The 27,110-nt window shown below is 34.8% G+C and overlaps 2 protein-coding genes across 2 annotated transcripts in view; one reads left to right on the top strand and one right to left on the bottom strand.

Moving 5' to 3' along the window:
• LOC107661772 (calcium/calmodulin-dependent protein kinase type II subunit alpha-like) overlaps nucleotides 1–17,914 on the top strand; it is a 42,759-nt gene extending 24,845 nt beyond the window's left edge. Inside the window, exons 10-19 of the mRNA XM_016451540.1 lie at nucleotides 92–214; nucleotides 569–652; nucleotides 1,380–1,422; nucleotides 3,569–3,609; nucleotides 7,746–7,778; nucleotides 8,093–8,141; nucleotides 9,603–9,678; nucleotides 12,418–12,512; nucleotides 14,400–14,641; nucleotides 15,833–17,914. Coding sequence (XP_016307026.1) covers nucleotides 92–214; nucleotides 569–652; nucleotides 1,380–1,422; nucleotides 3,569–3,609; nucleotides 7,746–7,778; nucleotides 8,093–8,141; nucleotides 9,603–9,678; nucleotides 12,418–12,512; nucleotides 14,400–14,632 — 777 coding nt within the window. The 3' untranslated portion in view covers nucleotides 14,633–14,641; nucleotides 15,833–17,914. The remainder of the gene's footprint in view (nucleotides 1–91; nucleotides 215–568; nucleotides 653–1,379; nucleotides 1,423–3,568; nucleotides 3,610–7,745; nucleotides 7,779–8,092; nucleotides 8,142–9,602; nucleotides 9,679–12,417; nucleotides 12,513–14,399; nucleotides 14,642–15,832) is intronic.
• Nucleotides 17,915–19,645: 1,731 nt separating this feature from the next.
• Nucleotides 19,646–25,872, bottom strand: LOC107661709 (steroid receptor RNA activator 1-like). Its single transcript, XM_016451451.1, has 5 exons — nucleotides 25,718–25,872; nucleotides 23,474–23,590; nucleotides 22,595–22,812; nucleotides 21,207–21,315; nucleotides 19,646–20,259 (listed from the first exon to the last, which is right to left on the bottom strand). The coding sequence occupies exons 1-5, from the start codon at nucleotides 25,737–25,739 to the stop codon at nucleotides 20,096–20,098; spliced, it is 630 nt and encodes a 209-aa protein (XP_016306937.1). The 5' UTR covers nucleotides 25,740–25,872; the 3' UTR covers nucleotides 19,646–20,095.
• Nucleotides 25,873–27,110: the final 1,238 nt, after the last annotated feature.

Genomic DNA, 27,110 nt, shown 5'->3' with positions numbered 1-27,110 from the left:
GTTTATGCATCCTTCATATAATATTGATGACAATGCCAGAAGTGCTAATGGATGTCTGATTCACACTTGGATCACTTTGTTACACCCACAGTTTCCTTCACCTGAGTGGGACACAGTCACCCCTGAGGCGAAAGATCTTATTAATAAGATGCTGACCATCAACCCATCTAAACGCATCACTGCTGCGGAGGCACTCAAGCACCCATGGATCTCAGTGAGTTCACAACTGAAACGCCATTTCTGTCCTTCCATACGTGTTTTATCTTAGGGCCTAGTTAATATATTATTGCTTTGGATCACTTATATGTACATTTGAATTCAGTTCATTTAGTCAGCAAATGAATGAACCCTAGTTGTTGTTATAATTATCTTTATAGTTACTGTAGCATTCATTGTGTGTTAACAGGTCTTTACTGTACACATTAATTTGCTCTGCTCATGTTTCACTATACTTGAGTAAATATTTATCAAATTTCTCAAAGTTCTTTTATTATATAGAGATTACATGTTCTGGAAATGTCTGCAGAACTAATGTTCTCCAAATAACCTCTCGTTTCACCTCTTTTAGCATCGCTCCACTGTTGCGTCTTGCATGCACAGACAGGAGACTGTCGAATGCTTGAAGAAGTTCAACGCTAGAAGAAAGCTCAAGGTAAGTTTGTATACGGTTGTGAGAAGCTCTTCTGTGAGTTGCATTTAAAGTTCTGGGCTGGTAACTTAAAGGTTGACAACCCACAAGAGTTGTTCCATGAATAATAATAATAATCATGCCTCGAGTGTCACACTTCACTTTAATAAATTATGGGTGAAAATCAGGCTATTTGGAGTCCTTAACAATCACAGTTGTACACCATACTGAACTGAATCAAGAATGCCTTTTGAATTCTAATTCCGTTCCAGAATTTGAACAGAAGTAGCAAACGAGATGCAGAACTGCAATTCGAATTTGAATGTTTGGAGTAAAAATAGATATTTATTTATTCATTCATTTCTAATTAGAAAAGACAAACTTTGAATGTTAGTTTGACAAATGTTTGTTTGAAAAAGATAAATAAAAAGGTAAAATAAAGTTTAAAGACCTTAAGGACAGATAGAAAATTTGTACATCATAACATTCACCGTATTTATTCGTGAAATAAAACATTTATGTACCAAGGTGGAAGAACACGTAATTTTCCTGAATGAATTAAATATTTTTAATTCCTCTTCCTGTCATTCCATTTAAATTTCCTGTGGTGTAGATTCAATTCAAATTCCAACGAATGAACTAAAAGGGAGCCAGTTCATCAATTCTGAATTTTGCATAGCAATACACCGTTATTACTAAGAAATATTTGCTAAAAGATCCTCTGTTTTTTTGTTGTTGTTTTTTTTTAAAGGGTGCTATTCTCACTACTATGCTGGTCACCAGAAACTTCTCAGGTAACTCTAATGATCTATCTAATCTAATCTAATCTTCTTGAGTACAGTATGTCTTGATCAGGAACCACAGATTATTTTACACTGGAATTGTTTGGATTCACGGTGCACTGAAGGTTTGTACAGAGTCTTGATGATTCTGTGAAGTTGTGTTTGACACCTTCTACTGAAAGATGGTTGATGCTTATGAGTCTGGCATTTGCAAGCATTTGGAAATTTGATAAAACAAATTCAAAGTATTGGCACGTCTATCCAAGCCATGTCATCCTACCCAATTTAGCTTAAGAAGGGTTGGGCAAAATAATGTAAATGCACATTATTGTAGGGATTAATATCATTTGTAGGCTATAATTGAGGACATGTTATGTTGTGAATTCAGCAGTGTTTAGTACAAGTCAGAATAACAAATCACAGAAGCCTGTTTAGCAGGAGCGTCTGTAACCTTAACAGCCCAGTTGTTTGGTGTTTTAAGAACAACAGTCTTTAGGATTATGACTGCAGACAAAAAGCATGGCAAGAATTCATCAGCGAAGAACAATAGTGGGCGAAAACTGAAGTGAATGATCACAAGTTTTATTATATAAGCACCTTACTGTGTAAACTCTGATTCGGCTAGAGAGAGATCAGTCTACTTTAATGTTAGTTTATTTCAATATGAGTGGTCACAGCAGTTCCACAATGTGGGTCCATTGAACGTTCAGAGCTACCCCATGCTTATAATGAACAGAACAGAATCTAGCGTTGCTGTGGATGCTTGTGATTATTTTTTATCTTTATTATAGTTATCGTTCTTGATGTAAATCTTTGACAGGTTTGTACTTCACTTGGTTGTGTCAGGATTTAAAGACACAACATGGGAGACCTTTGCCACTGGCCAAGGCTTTAAAATTCCAGCATGTATAATTCTCTCAGCATTCATAACGCAAAGATGATATATGGCCCAAACCATGGACAGTTTGCATTTGCAAGATGAAGATGATGCAGTTGTTCTTTAGGTACATTTTTAGGTCACATTAGTGAAGCTTTGATGAAATTCCTTCCATTGTCCGTTGGTAAATGCAGCGAATTTGAATGTTCAAAGCATGTCCAAAATACAAAAAACTTGAGCCTTCTGATTGAGATTTTGCCCACGTAATTTCGCCATTACAAAGGTAAATGTAGCTGCACCTTAAATGGAGAGTTCGCCCAAAAATGTAAATTTACTTGACCTTAATATATAGGTGACTTTTTTCTTCAGTAAAACAGTAAAGAAGATTTTTTTGCTAATAATGTTGATAAATAATGTTCAGTTTCCTGTAAAGGCCGATCGTTTCATTTCATAAGCCCACACTGTTGAAATGAAGTTGCATTTGCTAGATATACAATCTTATTTTATTTTATTTTTATGTAGGCACCATGCATGTCAGTAAAAATGTTTTCAAATGGTAGGAGATCATGGACTCGGGGCATCTGATCCTATTTTCTTTTTTAAAAATTCTGTTCCTCGTGTGGGTGTCATGCGGGTGAGGGTCTGTAAAAGGTCAGCAATGACTGATCTAAAATAGATTGCTCCACCTGTTCAAGTGTAGCAGCCGTAGCTTTTGCACAGGCCGTTCTATCACTCCCAAACACTCTTGATCATTCATCACATCCTGTCTATTTTTACCCAGAGTGGTCATTCTCCACTAAATGCTTTAAGATAATGTCCAGCGGAAACATACCGGCTTGAGTCAGCAGTGCACTTTTAGGTTTTAGTTACTCTTTTTGTCCATTATTATGTGAACATTTAAATTGTGATACAGGTTTTTAATAAAAATAATGAAAAGTAATGCATCTTCTATTTTTGGACTAATTCTTGTATGCTTTTTTTTTTTTTTATCTACATGCATTCATATTTTTTAATGAAGATATTTTTTAACATTTGATATTTGCTCACTGTTCCTGATTGTTTGTTCAGAGCAGCTTTTAAAAGCGAAGCCTTCCTGGAGTGTGGGAGTATGTGATTATGCATGCTGGAAACTCCCAACCCCTATTTTAGAAAGTCAACAGATGCTCCAGAGCCCAACTCCAGCTGGAGAGCCGAGCAGTGCTATGCCCCTCACTATGCTTTTCTGGGCTTTTGTGCCCTTTCTTATAGCAATTTCGCTCTTTTTCTTTGTCTCTCATTCAGGAGGAAAAAGTGGGATCAGCAAGAAGACAGATGGTGTGAAGGTAGGGTGGAAATCAGATAATTGATACAGATAATGATTTTAATTGATACTCTTTGGATTTAAGTCTGTTATTTGCACACTACAAACTTTATGTTGTATATTATGTTATGTATTATATGTAGGGCTTTCAAGCAATTACATTTTCTAATCTTGCACATCAATTTTCACTGAGAATTTACTCTCCGAAAGATAGTCATTATTGTTTTAGACGAGTAAATCATTGAATAGACATTACAAAAAGTAGCTTTAGAAAGAAATATTTTGATTCAGCATTGCATAAATGATAATAATTAATAAAAATATGAAATGATGATGATTATAATTTTTATACTCTGATTAAACTTTGGGGTGGAGTATCCCTTTAAACTACTTAAACTACCAGTAGGTGGTGGTAAGTCACAATCTTAATTAAGCGAGTCATTCATTCAGCCAATTAGTTCAGAAAGTTGACTCATTCAGAAAAGAAGCAAGTGATCTCTTTTCTGCTGTGAATGTCAATTCTTTAGTGACTTCTTCAACTCTTGTGTAAAATATAATAGAATTGCATAGCTGCTTTCTATAACAGGCAACATCACGGCAGTGTTAATTTCGTTGACGAATAATTTTCCTCATAATTTTCATCAACGACATTTGTTTCACTGACGACAACGAGACGATAACGAACTAAAACTCGTTTTGAATGACAAAAACTATGACACAAATTTATTGACATTTTCGTCAACTAATAAAAACAAGACGAAAATGTTAGGGAGGGACGATTTGGGAAGAGATTCATTCAGAACGAATCTGCTGCATAATTAGGAGGTTAGATGCGTACATATGAACCAGCGGGACATAAGCTAAAATACTCTTGCTGCACGTCTCATAAAACGTGGGAGTAAGAGAAGAACAGACATATAGATAAATCTGACGACGCAAGAGAGAACTCAATACGGTCTGGTTTTCTGAGCGCAGACACTAAAGCATACACACACAGAAAGCTCGTCTCACAGTGCGCGAGTACTCTTTCGCGTCACATGAACGGAGAATTACACACAAAATGATGTCGAATTGTCTGTTTTGACGAGTATTCACGTAAACACAGTTGATTACGTCCTAAGTGAACGTAAACAGCAGGGAGAACGTGCTATTGTCCGAGTCATTGATGTTAATCAAGCAACAAAATAAAGACAGAAAATCACTCACTGCTCTTGACTGAAAAACTTTCGTAGCCCTAAAAATTTATCTAAATTTATTTATAGAAATAAATACGTCTGCTTGAAAGAATGAAGAATATGGTAAACAAGTTGCTATAAAGGATGCATAATTAGCCTATATAATTATTGGTATTTCATTAAAAAGAAGACCATGTTCTTGTTCTTTATGAGAAGTGGTTTTATTTAATTTTAACATAAAGGCATATTGTGTGTCACCGCAGTTAAAATCGGTGTCTATCATGATAAAACCTTAATATCAAACCTATATAATGAAGAAATGCTTAATAAATGCATTACACTGTAACTAAACCCATTAGATTTTAGCCAACTAAATTTACTGTAGATTTAGTCGACTAAAACTAGACTAAAACTAAAAACAATTCAGATGACTAAAATATGACTAAAACTAAATGGCATTTTAGTCAAAAGACTATGACTAAAACTGAATCAAAATTTGCTGTCAAAATTAACACTGCATCACGGTCGTCCTGCATCATGTTTGTCAGCAACTGCATTTACTACTGTAACAACTGTAATGCTAGCCAAAGGATGTCAGGAAAAAAATGGATGCTGCGTTAATTGTGTTAAATATTTTTAACGTGTCAACTGAAAACATTTATTGCACGATTAATGCGTTTTGACAGCCCTAATTATATTATATTATATTATATTATATTATATTATATTATATTATATTATATTATATTATATTATATTATTATAGACAACAGTTCACCAGTTCAGTCTTTTTGTGCATCTGTGAGTGAGTCTTTGAATCATTCAAACAACCGATTCTTTGAAAACACAAGAACAAAACACCATGGCTCATTTTGGAATAGCATCCTACTCGTACTATATCTGCCATATCATAAGCAAGTCCTGTCCTCATTGGATAACTGCGATTGTGGCAGCTCTTATCTGCTGATAGCGATTTCGCTTGCTACTCATGTCGATCAGCCAGTCGGTGGCACTACAGTGAACAACACAACAATTTCAAATATTATATATTTAGTATGTCCTTTATAGGGTCAGTGGATATCTGGACCTCTGTGGATAGAGCCAGTCTTTGATTTAATATTGTAATATTATATACTTTACAATGTTGAAATGTTACGTCTGCAAGATATCATTTTTAAGTAAATATTTAAATATTACTAGAAATAAAACTAAAACATAACTTTTGTCTGTGAAATATTTGACCAGTTTTGTATATCATTGGGATAATTTTGTAAAACCTAGCATCTTTGTCTTTGAGAATGGTTGCACAGCTTATAAAACATGGCAGCCATTTGCCAGTCAAACTTCAGCTGCTATTACACCGGTTAAGGCCCATCCGAATGAAATGTGGTTGACGTGTTTGACTCTTGACATGCAGGGAAAAAAAATATGGGAGCCACCATCACATTTTATATATTTGTTAATGGTTTAATAAACCTCAAACACAAATATTTTATATGATTTAATAGATATCCTCATAATGAACAACTTTTTCTTGTTCAATTTGTGTAAAGTTTGTTGCCAAACAAAGGCTATATTGTAATAAGAAGATTCATTTTTCCATCATTTAAAAATGACCACTTTTTCTGCCAAATAATAATTATATTAAGCACAAACACTGAGACTGGTTGACATCATATGAGCAAACGTCAGACGTGCAATAAATAAATCAAACATTATTAAAAGTACATTGCTTAGAATCAAAGCAAGATAGATGTACATTGCTTAGAATCAATGCAAGATAAACTCATAGTTTATTGAGCAAGAAACTAACACCAACAATAAAATAATTTTATTGACAAGACATTTATTATATAGAATATAGTAGATGTTGATTTTGTATCCTGGCCAATGTAATATTTTCATCAAATTTGCTACAAAATATTTTGGTATAAATGTTGGTATAGTTCATGCAAAATGTGTATATATATATATATATATATATTAGTGCTGTCAAACGATAAATTGCGATTAATTGCATCCAAAATAAAAGTTTTTGTTTACATAATATATGTATGTGTACTGTGTATATTTATTATGTATATATAAATACACACACATAGAGTATATATATATATTTTAAAATATTTCCATGTATATACATGTATAAATTTATATTCTTATATTTTATATTATACATAAATATATTTCACATATAAACACAACATATTTTTATTAAATATATACATGCATGTGTTTGTATCTACAGGTGCATCTCAATAAATTAGAATGTCGTGGAAAAGTTCATTTATTTCAGTAATTCAACTCAAACTGTGAAACTCGTGTATTAAATAAATTCAATGCACACAGACTGAAGTAGTTTAAGTCTTTGGTTCTTTTAATTGTGATGATTTTGGCTCACATTTAACAAAAACCCACCAATTCACTATCTCAACAAATTAGAATATGCTGACATGCCAATCAGCTAATCAACTCAAAACACCACAGTTTGAGTTGAATTACTGAAATAAATGAACTTTTCCACGACATTCTAATTTATTGAGATGCACATGTATATATACATAATAAATATGCACAGTACACACACATATATTATGTAAACAAGAACATTTATTTTGGATGTGATTAATTGTTTGATAGCACTAATATATATATATATATATATATATATATATATACACACACAGTTTCGTGAGATCAGGTAGGTTGGTACAATAAGCCATTCAAGAAAAATAATAATAAGGTGGATTGAAGCAGCAGCGTAACAGATCTATTCCGCCAAGACCAAATACATTAACATTGTCTTGTACATTACCATGCCAATCCCTCCGAGAGTTGTCATGAGAGAAATACTGTTGTAGACTGTTGATGCAAGAACAAATTATTCACGTACAGTATTCGGAATCACAGCTGTTCCTCTCATCGCCCTCTGTCCATCTCATAATGTTTGTTCCTGTCTAACCTCTTCTCATTTCTCTTCCAGAAAAGGAAGTCCAGTTCCAGCACCCAGCTGATGGTGAGTGTGAAACAGGCTCCGTCCTGTTGACAATCTGCCACAAACTGGCAACCTTTAAAGGCCGCAACCCAACAATGAGCAAAACATGGCTGCCATGGAGCTGGACTTTCTTTTTTCTGTTATTGATGTTACATCACATTTGTAAATCGGATGTTGATCTGACTCCTTTATTGTTGCAGGACCGAAGCTGCTGACTTGAAATCCTCTGATTTTCACCAATTCTTTCTTTCTTGAAGGCCCAGCCGGTCAACTCTGATCATGTTTTATGTGATCTTGGCCAATAAAAATCCTGAATCTTAATGTGTCATTTATAGGAATCGTCAGAGAGTACCAGCACCACAATTGAGGATGAGGATACTAGAGGTGAGACTGTCTGTCTGTTGGTCTTTTTCTGGTTCTAGGGATTCAGAGCACTGCACATTTCCTCCAGTTTCTGACACACCATAGCAGGAGCTTCCTGTCAACGACATGTTCATTTGAATTAAAGGAAGAGTTCACCCAAAAATGAAAATTTGCTGTTAATTTACTCACCCTCGGGAAATCCAGGATGTACAGGGTAGGTGACTTTTATCTTCAGTAGAACAGTTTTTAGCTGAAACTGTGGTGTTTGGTGATTCATAAAATGCAAGTCAACAGCTACTGGTTTTTGAGAATGAAAAAAAAAGCCTATCAAGGAACACAAAATTAATACCCATGGCTCCTGACAATATGCTAAGGCCTTATGAAGGAACATGCAAAAAACTGAACATTATTTTCAACATTATTACCTGTAATCCAGAGCTCTAGTCAGATGGTATACGAACAAATCATTCTTTTGAACCGGTTCTTTTTAGTGAACTGGATGAACCAGTTCACCAAATCGGACTGAATCGTCTGAAACAGTTCACGGCTCAAACAGCACAGATCTACAAGTTACTCAATCAAAACTCACTTTCAGACTCCTAACAGTCACTCCGACTCGAAATGAGCCAAAATAGCAGAGTATCTGATCATGTGATAAATGAACTCATTCAGTGCTCCAGTTCCTCCAACAGTCACTGAACTGAGGAAACAGATCGACTCCGAAGACCGATGAGCCGCTAATGCGTGAACTGAGCCCTTGAATGAACGTTTTTGTTGTTTCACATTGTTTATGTAAAAAGGTGAGCTGATGAAGGGGAGTTCATTCACTTTATATGCTTTAGACATGCAAAACATCCACGTTTCATATCATTACTGGGTGCTTTAATAATATAATTGTGCATATGTGACGTCATTGCATGATTACGTAAACGGACTAGTGAACCAATTAATTTAACAAACTTTCCAAAAGAACCAGTTCACGGAAACTAATCGGACTTCCCCATTTGCCTGAAGCTCTGGATTACAGGTAATAATGTTGTAAATAATCTTCAACTTCTTGCACAGACCGATTGTTTCACTTCATAAGACCTCCATATATTCTCAGGAGCCACGGGTATTAATTGTGTCTTGCCTGTATTTGCTTTTTTGACTCTCAAAGTGAATTGCAGTAATCTTCTTTACTGTTCTGCTGAAGAAAAAAAGTCACCTATATATTGGATGGCCTGAGGGTGAGTAAATTAACAGCAAATTTTAATTTTTGGATAAACTTCCATTAAATTAAGCACAGGATTGTTCATTCTGATGTTACGTTTATTTACCATTATTGGTTACGCAATTATTTATTTCGCAGGTACTTTTATTAAACTTCACTAACATTATAAGTCAATCTCAAGGAAAATAACAATTAAAAGTGACACATATATAGACAAATTTACCACATTCTGATCCCCTGAAATTACTTCTAAATCTTTATCTTTGCAGTGAGGAAGCAAGAAATCATCAAAGTAACTGAGCAACTCATTGAAGCCATCAGCAATGGAGATTTTGAGAATTACACGTGAGTTTGGGACCATTCGTCTTTCACCATCCACATTTGCTAATCTATAAATATTAATATATTTTAGTGGAGACTAGCAACAGCTGTAACACTTGTTTTCTTTATCGTCTGTAAAGTCCTGTTCACATCACTATAACTATGAAGTGTTACTAATCGTTCTCATTATATGAGAATGGGGTCCACACCACAACTACTGTATAACGATAATGACAGAGTGGAATGAAATCATTGTAATCATTTACAGAATGATTGTTTTTCCAGCTGATGAGTGATTAAATCATTGACAGCCAATCTGCAGTGCATGCAAACTGCAGTTCATAAACAGAATGTTATTATGTGTTGGCATGGATGCAAATATAGTTATTGTTCTTGGTGTGAATGGGCATTACTTCATTTTTTTTTTTAAATGTATTTTTTGTGCAATTTATCTTAAACTAATTTGGGGCGGATTGCAAAACTAAAGTCTCTCTGAGGCAGAATTCCTGTCCAAATGCATTACGTAAAGTTCACTGGATGGTTGCGGTATGACACCAGCGGAGAGTCAGCCATTGTTATTTTCTTTTTGCCTCTTGTCTGCATATAAACGTTCTCCTTCTTTTACCCATGGTTAAATAGTCCCAAGGTAACTGAGATCTTCAAAACTGGACCATTTGTATATCTATATACATTTGACTGCAAAAAAGCTAACTTGGTAGGATTTGTCAGACATGACCTGAAGATCACATTTGGTAAAAACTGGACAAAATGTGTAAGAGTAATGGCAAAAAAACAATTGCAATCGTTGATCGCTAGGTGGTGCCATTCCCCAAATTCTCAGGTCTTTGGAGAGCAGTGCCAAGGATGCACAGCAAGTTTCAAAAAGATGTTGTAGTTTGTTAAGATTCATAATGGTGAAGAGACAAAATGGCTGAGAAGCATTGATATGGTCTGATTCAGCAGAATCTATCGAGCCATTGTGATTTTAGGACAATGAGTCTCGTGAACAGTAGATGGTGCTGTCATAAAACTTGCAGATGGAGCAGATGGCCTCCATATCAGTGTTAAGGCTAGAAGGGATACAGCTGCAGCTACTGGGCATGCACACATCAATATAGCGTCATTGTTGTCACCCTGTTCAACAATAATTACTGGTTTTGCATTATTGTAAGGGGTAGGTTTAGGGTTGGGGTAGGTGTAGACATTAATAAAACACAATCTAATAGGTGGAAATTTTGATTTATTGTTAGTTTCTGGCCGTAGCTGTATCCCCTCTAGCCACAACCTGATCAGGAACAAGATATCATTCCAGATATTCCTCACAGGAAACTTGTTCATTTCCGCATCTCCTCTCTATCTGAATGCTGGTGTGCCTGGCTTCCTAGGCTGATCATAAAATAATGTTTTAAAGAGCTCCTCAACCAGCTATCATCAAAATAATTCATATTTCCTAGGATAAATAATCAAATTAAAGTAGTTATATTTCACCATCCTGGCATGCAATAAAGAATTTTTATCTGGAAAACAATGTCTCACGTCTACTTTATTTATAGAGCCCTTTCCACTACAAAGTAGACCAAAGGACTGTACAGCAACACAGCAATACAAGGACACTGAAAATAAAATTAAACAAAAACAGAAAACAGAACAAATTACATCTTCCAAAATTCAACAATTAAAAACCATAGAGAACAAGTATATTTTCACGTGAGATTTAAAAAACATCAATTGAGGGTGCAGATCTGATGTCAGGTGGAAGGGTATTCCACAGTCTTGGACCAGCGACCGAAAATGCGCGATCCCCTTTAGTTTTCAGGCGAGTTTTTGGAACTGAGAGCAGTAAGCAGTTAAATGTTCTTTGAGATCTACCAGAGTTCATATGAATCAAGTCCGTAATATATTCTGGGGCCATATCATGGGACAGCTTTAAAAACATACAGTAACACCTTATACTGAATCCGATATTTAACTGGAAGCCAATGTAGCTTTTCCAAAACTGGAATAATATGCTCCCTTTTCTTTGTACTAGTAAGGAGCCTCGCGGGCTGCATTCTGGACCAGTTGGAACTTTGAAATAAGAGATTAGCTTTCTCCCAAAAAAAAGTGCATTACAATAGTCCAAACGGGAAGAAATAAATGCATGAATCACTATCTCAAGGTCAGCAACAGACAAATAGGATTTCATTTTTGCAATAATACTCAACTGAAAGAAGCAACTTTTCACCACACATTTAATCTGATGATCAAACGTTAGAGCTGAGTCAAAAGTTATACCCAGATTCCTTATTTGGGACCGCACATTTGTTGTCCATGTACCTAAAACATCATTTATGTCACTGTCAACCTTATTTGGCCCAAAAATGATAACTTCAGATTTACTCGCATTTAGCTGTAGGCAATTTTGCTCTAGCCAGCCCTTCACCTCCTCAAGACATAATAACAAAGATGAATGAGAAGTTGATCCTCCAGATCTAATAGGAAAATAAATCTGAATATCATCAGCATAAAGATGATAAGACATACTATGTTTTAAAAAAAATAAGGCCTAAAGGCAGCAAAAAATAGTGAAAACAGAATAGGCCCCAAAATGGAGCCCTGAGGAACTCCACAATCAATAGAAACTGAAAAGGAAGAAAATTCCCCAACCCTCACTGAAAAGGTTCTTCCCTGTGAAGATATTCAGAGACCAATAAGTTAATGTCAAGATTACCTTCAATATGATATTGTCAATATATTATTATGATATATTATGTTTGTGTGCAGGAAGATGTGTGATCCCAGTGTTACGGCGTTTGAGCCTGAGGCCCTGGGAAACCTGGTGGAGGGGCTGGATTTCCATCGCTTTTACTTTGAAAACTGTAAGATGCAATGTGTACCTGTATTCTAATTTCTAACAATTAAAAGCAAAATTCCAATTAGCTTCTGCCTAATGCTATTTGACCTCAAGACTTTTTTAATGCTGGTTGAATATCAGTAGCTATGGAATCCCATTTCAGCAACTGAATGAAAAAATAAAACAAGGTAATTTCAGCTTTGTTCTAGCAATTGCGTGATGTAAACTCGCAGTTCTGACTTTGTTTCCCAGAATTGCGTATTTACATCTTGCAATTCTGACCTTAATACTCACAATTGTGAGTTTATATCTCACAATTTTGACTTTATTCCTCAGATTTATGAGTTTATATCTCACAATTCTGACTTTTTTCTCAGAATTGCGAGATATAAACTCACAATTGTGAGAAAAACATCAGATTTGTGAGAAAGATTGTCAGTGATTAGCATTATATTTCATACTGGTGTCAAACACTGATTTATATAAGACCAGGAACGGTTTTTATACAGAAAATATGCAAATATTTGATATTGTCTGATCCAAAATATGTGACGTTTCTAAGTTGTTAAAGCAGAATGTGATGTGGTGTTTAATTGTGAGATCCAGAAAATGATTTGGGATTAATTTGTTCAAAACAATACAGAAAAATACGAAAATGTCCAGCAAAGACATGGAGCTGATGACAGGGGAGCTCCTTTCTGCTGCCTGTTCATCTTTTGTTTACTTCCTATACTGTATCACCATTTGTTGAGTTATAGAGGCCATTTTTTCTAGAATTAAAATGACTCGCCATGTCCAAACAGATTCAATAGCTGAAATAATTGTTAAATGCAACTGTTGTTTTTTTAAGGATATAGGCATTTATTATAACTTACATAAATGAATGAGTTATGCACTCTAAGAAAAGTAAAAAAAAAATATATATATATATATAAATAAATAAATAAATAAATAAAAACAGCTCAGTGTACAGTTTATATAAAGGAATTTTCCTTTTTGATTTCTCACAGGTGTTTTATTTTTAATAAATTTTATTAAATTATACGTTGCATTGTGTTTTAGCATACACTGAAAAAACTGGTGTAGAAACAATTTTCACTGATAAAATGTTAGTAAACAACAATGAATTAAAAAGAAACAGCAAGTGACATATTGAGTGACGTATTTTTATACGTCAGTGTATGGGTAATTTTCTGCCAGGACATTATCCTCCATATGTATTTTTCATATTTTTCAACCGACCTTTTTCTTAAAGTGTAGATTAAACGATATAGGCCAAAATTTTGTTTCTAAAATAAGGTCTTCAATGTTGTACCAATCGTATTCAAAGGTAAACTACAGTCATCCACAGATTGTGTGCATTACAAGCCATGTTTTTATTTTGTCAGTTTCTATTGGTCGTATCATATGTTCTTTAAAAATATGTTTGGCAAAAATTGGCTGAGAGGTAGCACATGGAAGCACTATCCCAACTAACAAAAATGTATTCTAAGAATGTTTTGCTAATGCTCCAATTAAGTTCTCTGAACACTCAAAAAAAATTTTTTTCATGCATTAAAAACAATCTGAATTTCAGAGGAAATTAACGGAATGCTCCATTTTTTTTATTATTATTTTGTAAACATAGGAACATTAATTTGGAATCTTCTCAAAACAAGTAGTAAATGGTAACATTTAAAAAAACATTAGATGAATGACCAACTAAATGGGTTCAGAAAAAAAAAAGTTTTATGAATGATGTTTTTTGTGCTAACATTTTGAGAACATTATTCAAGACCCGCTAACTGTGAACAAAGGTTCTATTAATGTTACTGGAAGAAATTTTGCTCATTACTTTGATTGCGGCACCTCTATAGCAACCTAGAGATATTTTTATGAAAAGTTGATTTTTTTACATTTTATTTTTTAACAGTGTGGTCGAAGAACAGCAAGCCGGTTCACACCACTATCCTGAACCCTCATATCCACCTGATCGGCGAGGAGGCCGCCTGCATCGCCTACATTCGTATCACGCAGTATCTCGACACAAACGGAATGCCATGCACTGCCCAGTCAGAGGAGACACGGATCTGGCATCGTAAAGACGGCAAGTGGCAGATAGTCCACTTCCATCGCTCAGGCTCTCCATCTGCCATCACTAAATAAGAGAGTCAGGTAACAAATCTAAAACTGAATTATTATTGTTTATTATTATACGTGAATTTGATGATTGCAGAGGCAGATTCAAGAATCAATAAATGTAAATCCAGAGTTCTGGCATGAAACTCTAGATGGCGCAGTCTGATAGGTCTAACTCAATCTGACCTAATGACATCATTATCACATGGCACTGCTGATTGGTTCTCTCCTGTATCGGTAGCCAATGAGCTCGCTGCTCAACATTCAAATATATGATTAGTGCTATATGAGCAGTTGCAGCTTGCTTCAGAAACCCTCCACTTTCCCCAGCTCCACCTGTATAGATCTGCTACGAGGTGATTCATGTATGCTATATGGGGGTTATTTCATGTGTTATATTTGCAGCAGCAATATTTCTTACATGCTCACAGCAGCATGTTGTGGATGTATTGGCAGTAGCAAGTCTCGGTACTCCGAGAGTTGTCATGAGAGAACCATATTTCTTAAAATGTTATACTATTTTACATAACAAATTTACATTAAGACTACAGCTTTTTGCAATTGCTGGGACAAAAATTGTTGTTGTTTTTTTTCAATACTTTTGTCACTTTTTTCTAAACTCTTCACCGTGTTGGCTAAACTGTGGATCATTTTTCATGTAGTACAAAATCCATTACATGACTAGGCTACATTGGTCCAAGAATTCGTCTTGATTTTTCGTTTTTACACCCAGGGGTAGAAATGGATAAATAGCTTGGATTTTTGATTTCCATGTGATCTGGAACTTTCTACTGATTGGTCAAGCAAAGATCAAATGGTGCCATCGTCATGTCTCCTTCAATTCCACGCTACAGAATAACAGTCATCTGATGCTATAGTTAAAGCATTTATTGCAACTAAATTTAATCTTTCTCTTACTAAGAGACTAACAAATAGCTTGACACAAACTGGACTGGCAGCGCCTAGACAGGGCTTACTTCTGTGTAGGCATAGATTCTCCATGGCAAATATTAGTTGAATATTTCAGAAATATGAATGTACCTCACATCTGCACCCACATTACCCCTTAGTCTACTTCTTTGGCACGCCACACATTTTATTTAGCTGTCCAGTTATCAAAATCTGTGTGGCAGTGTTTGTGTTGAATTATATTCGTAAAAAATATTCATCTTTAGACTTGCTCTGTAACATTTTGCATACTGACCTTACTTTCTTTTTCCATCTTAGTTGAAAATACCAGAGTTGCAGGATCACTGGCTTGAGGATGTACAAGCTCCCAGCTTCTCATCTCATTCCTTGAACTTCATTGGCCCTCTGTTTACAGTGTCATCACATTCACATTAGCATTTATTCTCATTGCTCAGAACACTTCTTTATGGATAAACTATGATGAAGCCGCTGTTGCAACCCTGCTGCGTGGTATCAATGCTTTTGTTTTTAACATCTTGATTATGTTTACAAAATTAGCCACCATGTTTTTGACCATAAGTGCTACATTTGCAGATATTTGACACAAATGAGATATTTGGGACAACAGCTACATTCCAAAAGAGATCCTGTTTCCTAGGGGTTTCCACGGATACCTAGATTTTTTTCTCTCCCAACGGTTAGACATTAACTAGTCTTTTAATCTCTCTTATACACCTGTAATAAACTCGAATGTAATCTGATTGAAATGGATGTTTATATATTTGAAATAAAGTAGAACTGCTAGGTAAGAATATAGTAATGACTTACACAGCTTGTCCTCCACTGCCCGATTTCCAGACAATCGCCATTGAACATTTTCTACCGAGTTTAGTGAAGCACATTGAACAGCAGTGAATTTCAGTATACGTTTAGCCCTTGAAATCAAAGCTGCATCTATGGCACAAAAAACACACACACAATCTATTGAACCCACATGATCCGCACTGCAAGAACAGATGGATCAAGGGGGCTGAGCAACCCACTCAACGAACTGTTGCTTAAAGTTAAAGCCGGTGCTGATGGTGGCAGTGGAACAGTAAATGCATGCGAGAGCTTGATATTTCTTTCTGCCGTACAGGGTTTTGAGATCCGGGTCTGGTGTGGTGTGCTCAGAGCACTTTGATAAAGTTCTTCCAGTAGAGCTGGTGTATTTGTTCTTCCTTTTGTATTTAGGATTCAGGGATTTTTTCTTTTTATTGCAAAAGGAAGTCTCTTGAAAAAGCTCTTGAGGGTGTGTTTGATGTCTGGGCTTAACTTCTATTCAAATTCAATGGAAGCGTGTTGCTGGAGAGAGAGCTTTCAATAATCAGTGTTGACGTGTTTATCTACTGATGTCTTTTTAAGATGCTCTATTTGCTTGATCAGTCTTACTGTGACGGTCAACCAATGTACATTCATATTAACGCGAACAATCAAAGTTATTCAAACGAGAACGTGGACACTGCTAACTCTATATAGTGATGCTCAAAAAGACCTAGCATTTGAACTTGTTGATATTGTATTCAGACTATTGCTGGTGAATATCTGTTATCTGCAGAGTGACTGCTATTCAGATCCATCTCTGTCTTATCTAAACATTTGTAAGGTATATTAAAATGTTTTTTGCATCTTATATAATGCGTGTTCAGATTTACTAAACCAGTTACATTTTTATTAGTAAAACAGTATGAGCTTAGTCGGATTTGTCAAATATTGCTTCTTGATTCTTAGTATTTATTTTGTAAAGCAAGAATGTTAACGTGATGATTGTATGCATGATTTTTTGCTTATCAAACATTTTGCCATGGCTGTATAAAAGCTGCTCTTCATCCGGTTGGGTCGTGTGATCACTGCCGTCAACAGACAACCAACTGTAAACTTTGCTATTCTTTTTCTGGTTCTATTGAAACACTTTCAGGCTACTTGTGGCACATTTAACAAAGATCCGTTCTTAATATTGAATTAATATTCAATTGTCATTATACAGAACCAAAGTTTTCCTCTTCTTTTTCCTCATTATTTATCTCCTTAGAAAGACATTTAGAATTGAAAGAAATCAAATGCATGGAAACCTTTTCTATGTCTTCTCGTAACGTGGTTCATTGTAAACGGCTACTGAAAGTGAGTTGCTTTGTGGCCTCTTTGATGTTTTTGTCTTCTTTATCGTTTCAGCACAGTTTATGAAAGGCCTAACAGCATCTTTTGATAGTTTTTGACGTATATACTGTGTTTTGTTGAGGCATGCTGTTTTTATTGTCAAAAAGTGGGTGGGTACGATATTGTTTTCTGAGTAAAATGTACTTTTTGCAGTTTGGCTCTAATGCAACCGGGCTTATAAATAAAAGTGCTTTACGAAGTGTTGTAGTTGTCATTGCGTATTTGTTGCCAATTAAGTTTTGAGGAGTGCATGTTATTATTGAAGTCAGCGTGAAACGGGGTTTCACTGGCAATTTTCAAAACTTTGAATCAGCTGAACCAATTGCTTCACAAAACGATTCACTTTTTCAAAGCATTCGAAACGCCACATGCTGGTGATGTCTGCTGGTTAGAATGGTGTAAATGCAATGAAAAGTCAGCTCAAACGTGCATAAAAACACCTTTTACAACAGGCAAATGTTTTGTTGTGTAAATCTATTCATTGCAATTAAATAAGTACTGAGTAATATTAACTCACTCTCTGGTACTGTTGAGAGGTAGTCAAAAATGACCAATCTTTTTAATGTCAAATAAATGAATGTACTACATTTTAGTTCAATAATATATTTTATTTAATATTTTGTTTCATGGTACTAAATTATATTTTTGGAATAGTTATAATGCATTTATTATCTTTTAATCACTTTTTGAGCATAGACCTAAAAATTAAACTTCCAAATTAAACTGTTGTAAATCTGGCATGCTTTTCAGTACAGACTTAAGTTTGGTCTATTTTTTTAAAGAAGCCACTTAAGCCAGAATATTGCTAAAACAAAAAAAATAAAAAAGGTTATAGACGTTTAAATTTCTTATTATGAAGAATGCACTAAAATACTATTACATTTTAAATGTTTTAAATGTTAAATATATTTTCCAAAACATGTTTTAGTCTAAAATCATGTGACAATCAAAGCCATAATCTAGGTTAGTTGTGTTCCAAATTTGAGGTTGATATCACAAAAAATGAGCTTTCAGTAAGATTTTGTTTGGGTGCAGTACCAAATATTTCCACTAGATACATTTGTTTCCTGTTGTTGAAAGAAATCTTATAAATTAATAAGCATGCAGTATTAAATGATGTGGTATGCCTAATATTCTCAAAAGACTGTAACACCTGAATGAAATATAAATAATTTTCACAAAACATCATATATAGGTTTAAGGTGCGAGTCTGAGGAGGCAAGAAAAATGTGTTTCCAAACAGACAACAGTAGGCACTATTAACTAGGTTAACAGTGAAAATGTTATATCTCCATTGCCTGAGACTGCCCTGAAATGTAGCATGCATTGTCTCATATTGGTGCATACTGTCTGTATAATGCTTAATGTGTTACAAAACATACCCTATAGCGCTCAAGCCCCAACAATTGCTGCTCAGAGCTATATTTCATCTTCTTTTTCTTTCCCTGGTCTGAAGTCCGACACCCTATGGAACCCAATGGAGGAAAGTTATTAAATTTAGCACATCTGTCTAAACTTATACCATGCTAAATTTGGAGCGTCTCTCTATAACTCAAACTCAACCAATTAAATTTGTTAATGGTAGTAATCACATTGAAATCTGTGCCAAACCTCCACTTTCCTATGTGCCATGGGTTCTTTGATGTCTGAATATACCAATGCAGTTTAGGAACAGTGCCACCTACTGGTTAGGATGTTAGGAAATGTCTCTTTGCTTATCTTAATAACTTGGTCTAAAATCTGAAACTGTATTTCTTCTTAATAGTACTGTATTAGTGTTCATATATATATATATATATATATATATATATATATGTAAGTAAGTGTGTGTGTATATATATATAATACCAAAAATTAAACATTTTAAGTGTGGTGGCTTAAATGTTATTGCACGTCATGGAATGCATTTACATCAAAAAAGGCTTTTACTTTTGTTGTTTTGAGTTATGGATAATGTATGCATGTTATAAGGGCTACAACAATTTGATGTTATTTTTATTTTTTTTTTGCCTATTTTATTGCACATCACAATGGACAGCAAGATAACATGATCTAAGGACAGCCACTGAGATATATAATACCAGATAATATACATAATCTGTGCAATTGTCTGAAATAATTCACAATCACACCCTTTTTAAAAGCAGAATTTTATATACAGTAGTAACACTTCATACCTACATTATTTTCCATTTTTGATGAAGACTAAAGAAAGACTTTTTCCCAGCACCGATCTACAAAAAAAGTAATATTAGATGATGTAGATGGGAATGGGCACATTTTTAAAGGTGGATTATACAAAACTTTACATAAGTTAACACAAATCACTTTGGCAACTTCTATAATGCAGCATGGGTTTTCAAAGGAATGGACATCGTACAGTCCTCATGAGCCTGGATCAGTGCAGTCGTTTTGTTCTGGGTTCAGGCTCCGAGCTTCAGCGATGAGACGCTTGACTCCCACCATCCACTGACTGACTTCAGAAACATGGTCCACCATCAGGCCTCTGTGGATCTCATCAGCTGCATCCCAATTTTTTCTTTTCAGGTCTGCAACAAAGCACATCTAGCATGTTTTTCTCTCTGGATTACAGGTAATAATGTTGTAAATAATGTTCAGTTTCTTGCACAGACAGATTGTTTCGCTTCATAATACCACAAAATATATCATCAGGAGCCACGTGTATTTTTTATTCTTGCCTGCATATGCTTTTTTTGACTCTTACAGTGCTGGCAGCTGTAAACTTGCATATTATAAAGCACCAAGGCCCACAGTTTCAGCTAAACATCTTTTTACTGTTCTTCTAAACAACAACAACAACAAAAATCACCTACATCTTAGATGACAAGTATATTAACAGCAAATTTTCACTTTTGGTTGAACTATCCCTTCAAGATCCTTCTAGGATCTGACAAGCAGTCAAGCAGGACAGATCGCTGGGAGTAACATGACTCTAAAATGCTTCTCATGTGACCAGTTCTTGAGAGTCTCAGATTTCCTGATTGCATACATCAGTCACGTCACTGTTACTTTGTGTTTTAAAACAAAAAGATGTGCTTCACATGATCTGCGTCACTTGCATGTTGATATCAAGCAAACTGAAGAAGTTCCATAAAGTTTTGTGCATGTATATACATTTATGTGCTGATTAAAAATCAGATGGTTATTTTCTAAAGAGAAAGGAACAATTGAAATCGCATCATATGACCCCTTTAAAGCTGCATGTAACTGGCAAAACGTAAAGGGATCAGGAAATGCAGAATCAGATTATTATGTTTCTCAAGGTTAGTTTATAAAATTTTCCATCCTCATTTTCACTCTCTGTGAAACACACTCAATTTAAAGGGGCTTTTCCTCTGATACTCAAGATGCTTAGTGGCAACACTTATATTCTGGTCTGATGTAAGATGTATAGTGACATACAAACTCCTTTTGCAATACTTTATGACAGAACCAGTGCGTGTGAAAGACACTCTGAAGACTGAAAAAGACTCACCTTGGGACAATCTATGCATCCTATGTTTAACCAAAGGAGAAAGTTTTCCACTTTTCCACATGTCCTCAAAAAGATTCAGACGTCTTTCCACATCATCACAAATCTGTTTCTAAAAAAAACAATGACACACAAGGTGACAACAGGAACATAAATGTCCATTTCTCACAAGTCAAAATAAATATAATGACAAGAAGAAAAAAAAAGCTCTAATAATTATAATATTTTTTATAAGGTTTGGACCTATTACAAGGTGTGAGAATTTGTATGTTTGTGTGTTATGTAGTTTGATCCATTAGCTCTATTTAGGGGCCATTTACACGACGTTTTCAGCCAAAAACGGGAAACTTTTTATGCGTTTTGACTGTTCATTTACACGACAATAGCGTTTTGGGGACCAAAAACGCATATTTTTGAAAACGGGTTTCAAAGTGCAAGTTTTTGAAAATGCCACCGTTATCGTTTCCGTGTAAACACCCAATACGGGAATCTTTGAAAACGGTGACGTCATGTGCGTGCGTAGTACGTGTTAGGTATTTAGACATGCGCAGTACGTGTCGATTTTAAAGGCAAGCACGAACAAACATACACAACATTGGCGGAGTACTTGGTACTGTTGTTGCTGCTCAAGAGTTTGCTAACGCTTCTTCAGCAAAGTGTGGATTTACCAATATTACAACCAACAGCGGAGACGCATCATATACAACATATAATCGTCACTTCCCTACAGGTACTGTTTAGTAACAAGGTGACAGCGCCAACTACTGGCCTGGCATACGTAATACAGCGTTTTTGGTTGTTTTCGCAGATATGTGTAAACGCGAATCGTTTTGAAAACGTTGTAGTGTATACGTGAAATTTTTAAAAACGCAAGGGAAAATCGTTTCCGTTTTTGACTACATCGTTGTCGTGTAAACGTAACCTTAGTGTTACATATTATCATTGAGATACTATTACAGTTTTTGTTAATGTTTTTGATTTACATTTTTATGTTTTCTGCTTTTGTTAAGTTTAGTTAAAATCTTAGTAAATCTATTGTGTGATTTTGTCATTTTATTTATTTATTAGTTGTTTTTAAATATCTTATTTTATACATATTTTTTGTTATTTTAGTACATCAATTTAAATGAAATGAAAGTGAGGAATGTTGCATTGTTAACATTAAGGTTTTAGATTTAGTTAAATTATAACAACCCTGGTTCCATTTATTCGCAATAAAATCCTTAGTGTAAAATGTGTTGCTTTTTCCTTATTCTGAAACTGTGCAAAACCATAAATATTTCTTGCTTGTTTCATGTCATAATGCTTTTTTTCATTATGTCTGTTTCCCACTGGTTGAAACTTACAGGCTCTTGAACTTTATTTTCAACCAGTTTCAACATTGACCTTACCTTTACAGTATGTCTGCATGCGTTCAGCGCTCCATAAAGTGGTTCTTGCACATCCTCAACGGATGGCTCTGTCTCCAGCTCTACCGCCTCCATCTTTCCGTCTGAGGGAGTTTTGGGACATACAGAGGGTGGGGTGCTGCTGTCCATTGGAGGAGGATTCATTCCCCGGGGCGGCGTTGGCATCGCCACTGGTGGGGATTGCATCTCTGATCCAGAACCTACAGCGAGGAAATAAACCATTTAGAATTCATTTATAAATTTGTGTTATAGTGCTGTAACGTCACAGAACGTCACATTAAATTTTTTGCATCTCTTTTTTTCGTCTTTACACTTGCAGATTTAATATTTAATATGCATTTTCTTTACAGATGCTAACATTTTTTCTAATTCAAAATTCACCCATAAGGAGGCCATATAAGAAGCTAATTTACATTTTTGCTATTATTCTGAATTAGAAAAAAAATCCTCTGACTTCTCCAGAGTTTAAATGGTCATATGCTTAAACATTTCAGAAGAAAAATTTCCGCCACATTCATGTTTTTGAACTCGTCCTAGGGGCGTCCGTCTGATCTGCACATGTACATGTACCTAGGATGTCAATAATACATTAATAACACTTAGTAAAGCAAGGAAAATTAAAAACCTGGTGGTTCTGCGATACAAATTAATAGAGGTAATATGATGGAAAACAAAAAAGCAACCAACTCATCATGATTAACCAGACAACTTTGTGATGAATTAGTTTCATTTCTTAATCAAGAAAATACAGTCCATACAGTAGAACAGTTTGCCAAAAATGCATTTTGTCATTTGCTGCAAACATGTACAGTAAATAGATGATTCAAGATAGATGTAGATAACATTTAACAGTGGGATGACCTGTGAATTGGGGTGCATGCACCCTCTTATTGAGGATATTTCGCTTTGGTCCACCCGAATCCTTCTGCGAGCCATATGAAAACTGCGGTGGGTCGTTCCACCCGTGCTCCTGATTACCTGCGCAGAAAGCAACATTATGTGTGAGTGCGGATCTGTGCATACCGTATCTAGCCATCTACGTTTTCTAAAGGTGTGCAAGGTGATGATAAGGTCTTTAGAGTTTTCTTGACTCAATCTAGAAGTTATTTCTCTTAGGCCCAAACACCGTGATCACAAAGGTTTGACTGTAGACAATTGTAGACAACAGAGTGAAAATGTGATACTGATCCTAAGCACATTTATGCTTCCAACTGGAAGGTGTAATGTGTGTAAAATCACTTTTTTTCTTATACATTACAATGACAACAAGACTAATGTAGTATGTGCAAATTACATTCATGTACTTTTTTTAACTGTCGCAGAGTAATTAACTTATTCCAAAGAAGTACCTGCTCAGAGAGTATGCCCTTTCAGACACACTCAGAGTTTAAGTACAGGACGACCCCAAAAGTGCCAAATTTTGCCATTTTCCTGTGAAAGATTCTATGGGTTGCCAAAAGATAATAATGACAGTTTATTACTCAGAACTTTCTGAGAGCTCCAACCGAATTACTGTAATTATGAGATGACGTGAACGCTTTATGTTTTGTGAACCAAATCATATCGTTCTGGGAAACAAATTGTTACTGTAGCTGGGTATGAAAGCCCATACAGAGGAAAATAATCTGGTCAAAATGTATTTTAAACATAAATGTGACCCTGGAGCACAAAAGCAGTCTTAAGTCGCTGGGGTATATTTGTAGCAATAGCCAACAATACATTGTATGGGTCAAAATTATCGATTTTTCTTTTATGACAAAAATCATTAGGACATCAAGTAAAGATCATGTTCCATGAAGATATTTTGTAAATTTCCTACTGTAAAATAATTCAAACCTTAATTTTGCTCCAACCGAATTACTGTAATTATGAGATGACGTGAACGCTTTATGTTTTGTGAACCAAATCATATCGTTCTGGGAAACAAATTGTTACTGTAGCTGGGTATGAAAGCCCATACAGAGGAAAATAATCTGGTCAAAATGTATTTTAAACATAAATGTGACCCTGGAGCACAAAAGCAGTCTTAAGTCGCTGGGGTATATTTGTAGCAATAGCCAACAATACATTGTATGGGTCAAAATTATCGATTTTTCTTTTATGACAAAAATCATTAGGACATCAAGTAAAGATCATGTTCCATGAAGATATTTTGGTTAATTTCCTACCGTAAATATATCAAAACTTAATTTTTGATTAGTAATATGCATAGCTAAGGACTTCATTTGAACAACTTTAAAGGCGATTTTCTCAGAATTTCGATTTTTTTGCACCCTCCGATTCCAGGTTTTCAAATACTGTAGTTGTATCTCAGCCAATATCTATGATATTGTCCTATCATAACAAACCATACGTCAATGTAAAACCAATCAAAAATGTATTTCAGGGGCAAAAAAAAAAACTTAGCCTACATTTAGGCAAAAGGCAAATATGGAGGGAATAGTCTACTAGAGGTCAAAATTATTTAATTTAGATGTTTTTAAATATTTTATTTATTTACTTTTATATATATATATTTTAACATTGTATATTTTAATTTTATTTATTTATTTATGGAACATTGTAAAACAAATGCTACACTAGAATGTATTTTCCTTGGACTGAAATATATAGAGGGCAAAATGCATTTTAAATGCAACATTAAAAGGAGTTAAAAGCACCAGTTTTCTTATATCCTGGGTGGGAGTCGCCGAAATGTATTGGGCTGGTTAGCCTGGTGTTTTTTGTTTTAATGACCTGACAACCCTGCTGGAGATGTAGCGTTAGTAGAAGTGTATGTCCAGTCTCGTCGTTGTGTTTAATGCACCTACACCAGTAACTTTAGCTGCCACGTCCCAGAACATGAGCTGTCAAACATAAAACACTCATTTCTTTGATAGCCAATTAGTATTGGGTTTGTTATTGTTCTATCGCGGTTTTTCTCCATTAGTCATAGCTACAGTCATCGTTTAAATGTCAAGAAAACTTCCAAATGAATGTATCCGGGAATGAATGAGAGCGACATGAACTTCTGCTGCCGTTTACTCACACGAACATCACACTTCATACGGAAGATTTACATGACATGTTTTATAAACATGTAATATTAGTTCTATACACTCTTACCTGGTTTTACAAACTCGCTCATCGCAGCCTAGACTCCAACATCAACACTGAGGGGAAAATTCTCGTCGTTCTTCTAGTTCTTCTTCTTCGTTGGAGTTTACCGGCGGCTCGCATCCGTAATGCTGCGGTACTGCCATCTTCTGGAGTTCATTAACTCCTACACAAAGCAGCGTGCCATATTCGAACGATTAATGCGGGTTTTATTAGGAAAAGTGCAGCTTTTTCCTGCCTTGTTTATGTTCCTCTGTTATTCCTATGCTTCCCATTTCTTTCATCATGTCCTCTCTCCATTTCATCTCTACTCTTAATCTGGTCATGACTGTCTCCTCTTTCCTGTTTCTTCCCCTACTTTCCAAATAAAAGAATAAATAATATTTATAAATTAAATAGATTTTCATTTCAAAAGTTAATATTTATTTATTTATTCAATAATGTATTAATTCATTCACTAATTAATAAAGCTACCTGCTGAATATAAATGAATTCTCAATGCAATGTTTCCCCTTAATGGACAAATCGGAGAGAGTTTGGCCAAGTGGTAAACACTGTCATAGAGAATAAGATTGAGAATAAGAATAAGTGAACTCTTGTTTCCTAATCCTTAGCTATACAATTAATAAACCATTTGTCTAATACACCCTTATTGCTTTTCATAAATGTGTTTTACACAAGGTAAAACAATAAATAAATAATAGTTACTCTCGGGATCTTAAAAACAAAAATGCCCAAACTGACACCCATTGAAACTGCAATAATTAATGCCAATGCCATTTAAGCATAAAACCATGCATTCTTTGTTAAAGGCTTTAATTTGGTTATCAAAGCTTCAAAATTTGTATGTATGTATGTATGTAATGTATTAATTCATTCCTATTTTCCACCTGCTGATAGCACCATATTCTCAGGTTTGGTCTGTGGAGCAAATAACTGGCTTTTTTCTGTGTAAATTAAAATGATGTAATTATAATTGTGTGGTGGTATGTACAGTATATCAGAGTGTGGTTGTATGTGTTTGTTGAGAAATTTGTGCGTGTGTGAATCGTAGTTTTTTTAAAAATTGACACTGCATAAAAAAATGTAATAATTCATTCATTAATTAAAACAATACTTCATCAAAATCAATGTTGTTTCTAATCACTGATTTATCCAAGACTGTAATAATTCCTAATAAACTAGCATTTAAATGGTTAATGTCAGTGAAAGTGGGAAACATCATATGCATTTATATATATATATATATATATATATATATATATATATTGTATTATTATATATATATTATAATATTTTTATGGCTGTTTTTTCTTCTGGTGCACTTTTTTAATCTGACGCACAACTCTTAAAGGGGTCATATGATGCTGCTAAAAAGAACATTATTTTGTGTATTTGGTGT

The sequence above is a fragment of the Sinocyclocheilus anshuiensis genome, unplaced genomic scaffold (genome assembly GCF_001515605.1).
Source record: "Sinocyclocheilus anshuiensis isolate Anshui unplaced genomic scaffold, SAMN03320099.WGS_v1.1 scaffold207, whole genome shotgun sequence".
Taxonomy (NCBI): domain Eukaryota; kingdom Metazoa; phylum Chordata; class Actinopteri; order Cypriniformes; family Cyprinidae; genus Sinocyclocheilus; species Sinocyclocheilus anshuiensis.
The sequence above is the reverse complement of the archived record's forward strand: the minus strand, read 5'-3'. Positions and strand labels throughout refer to the sequence as shown.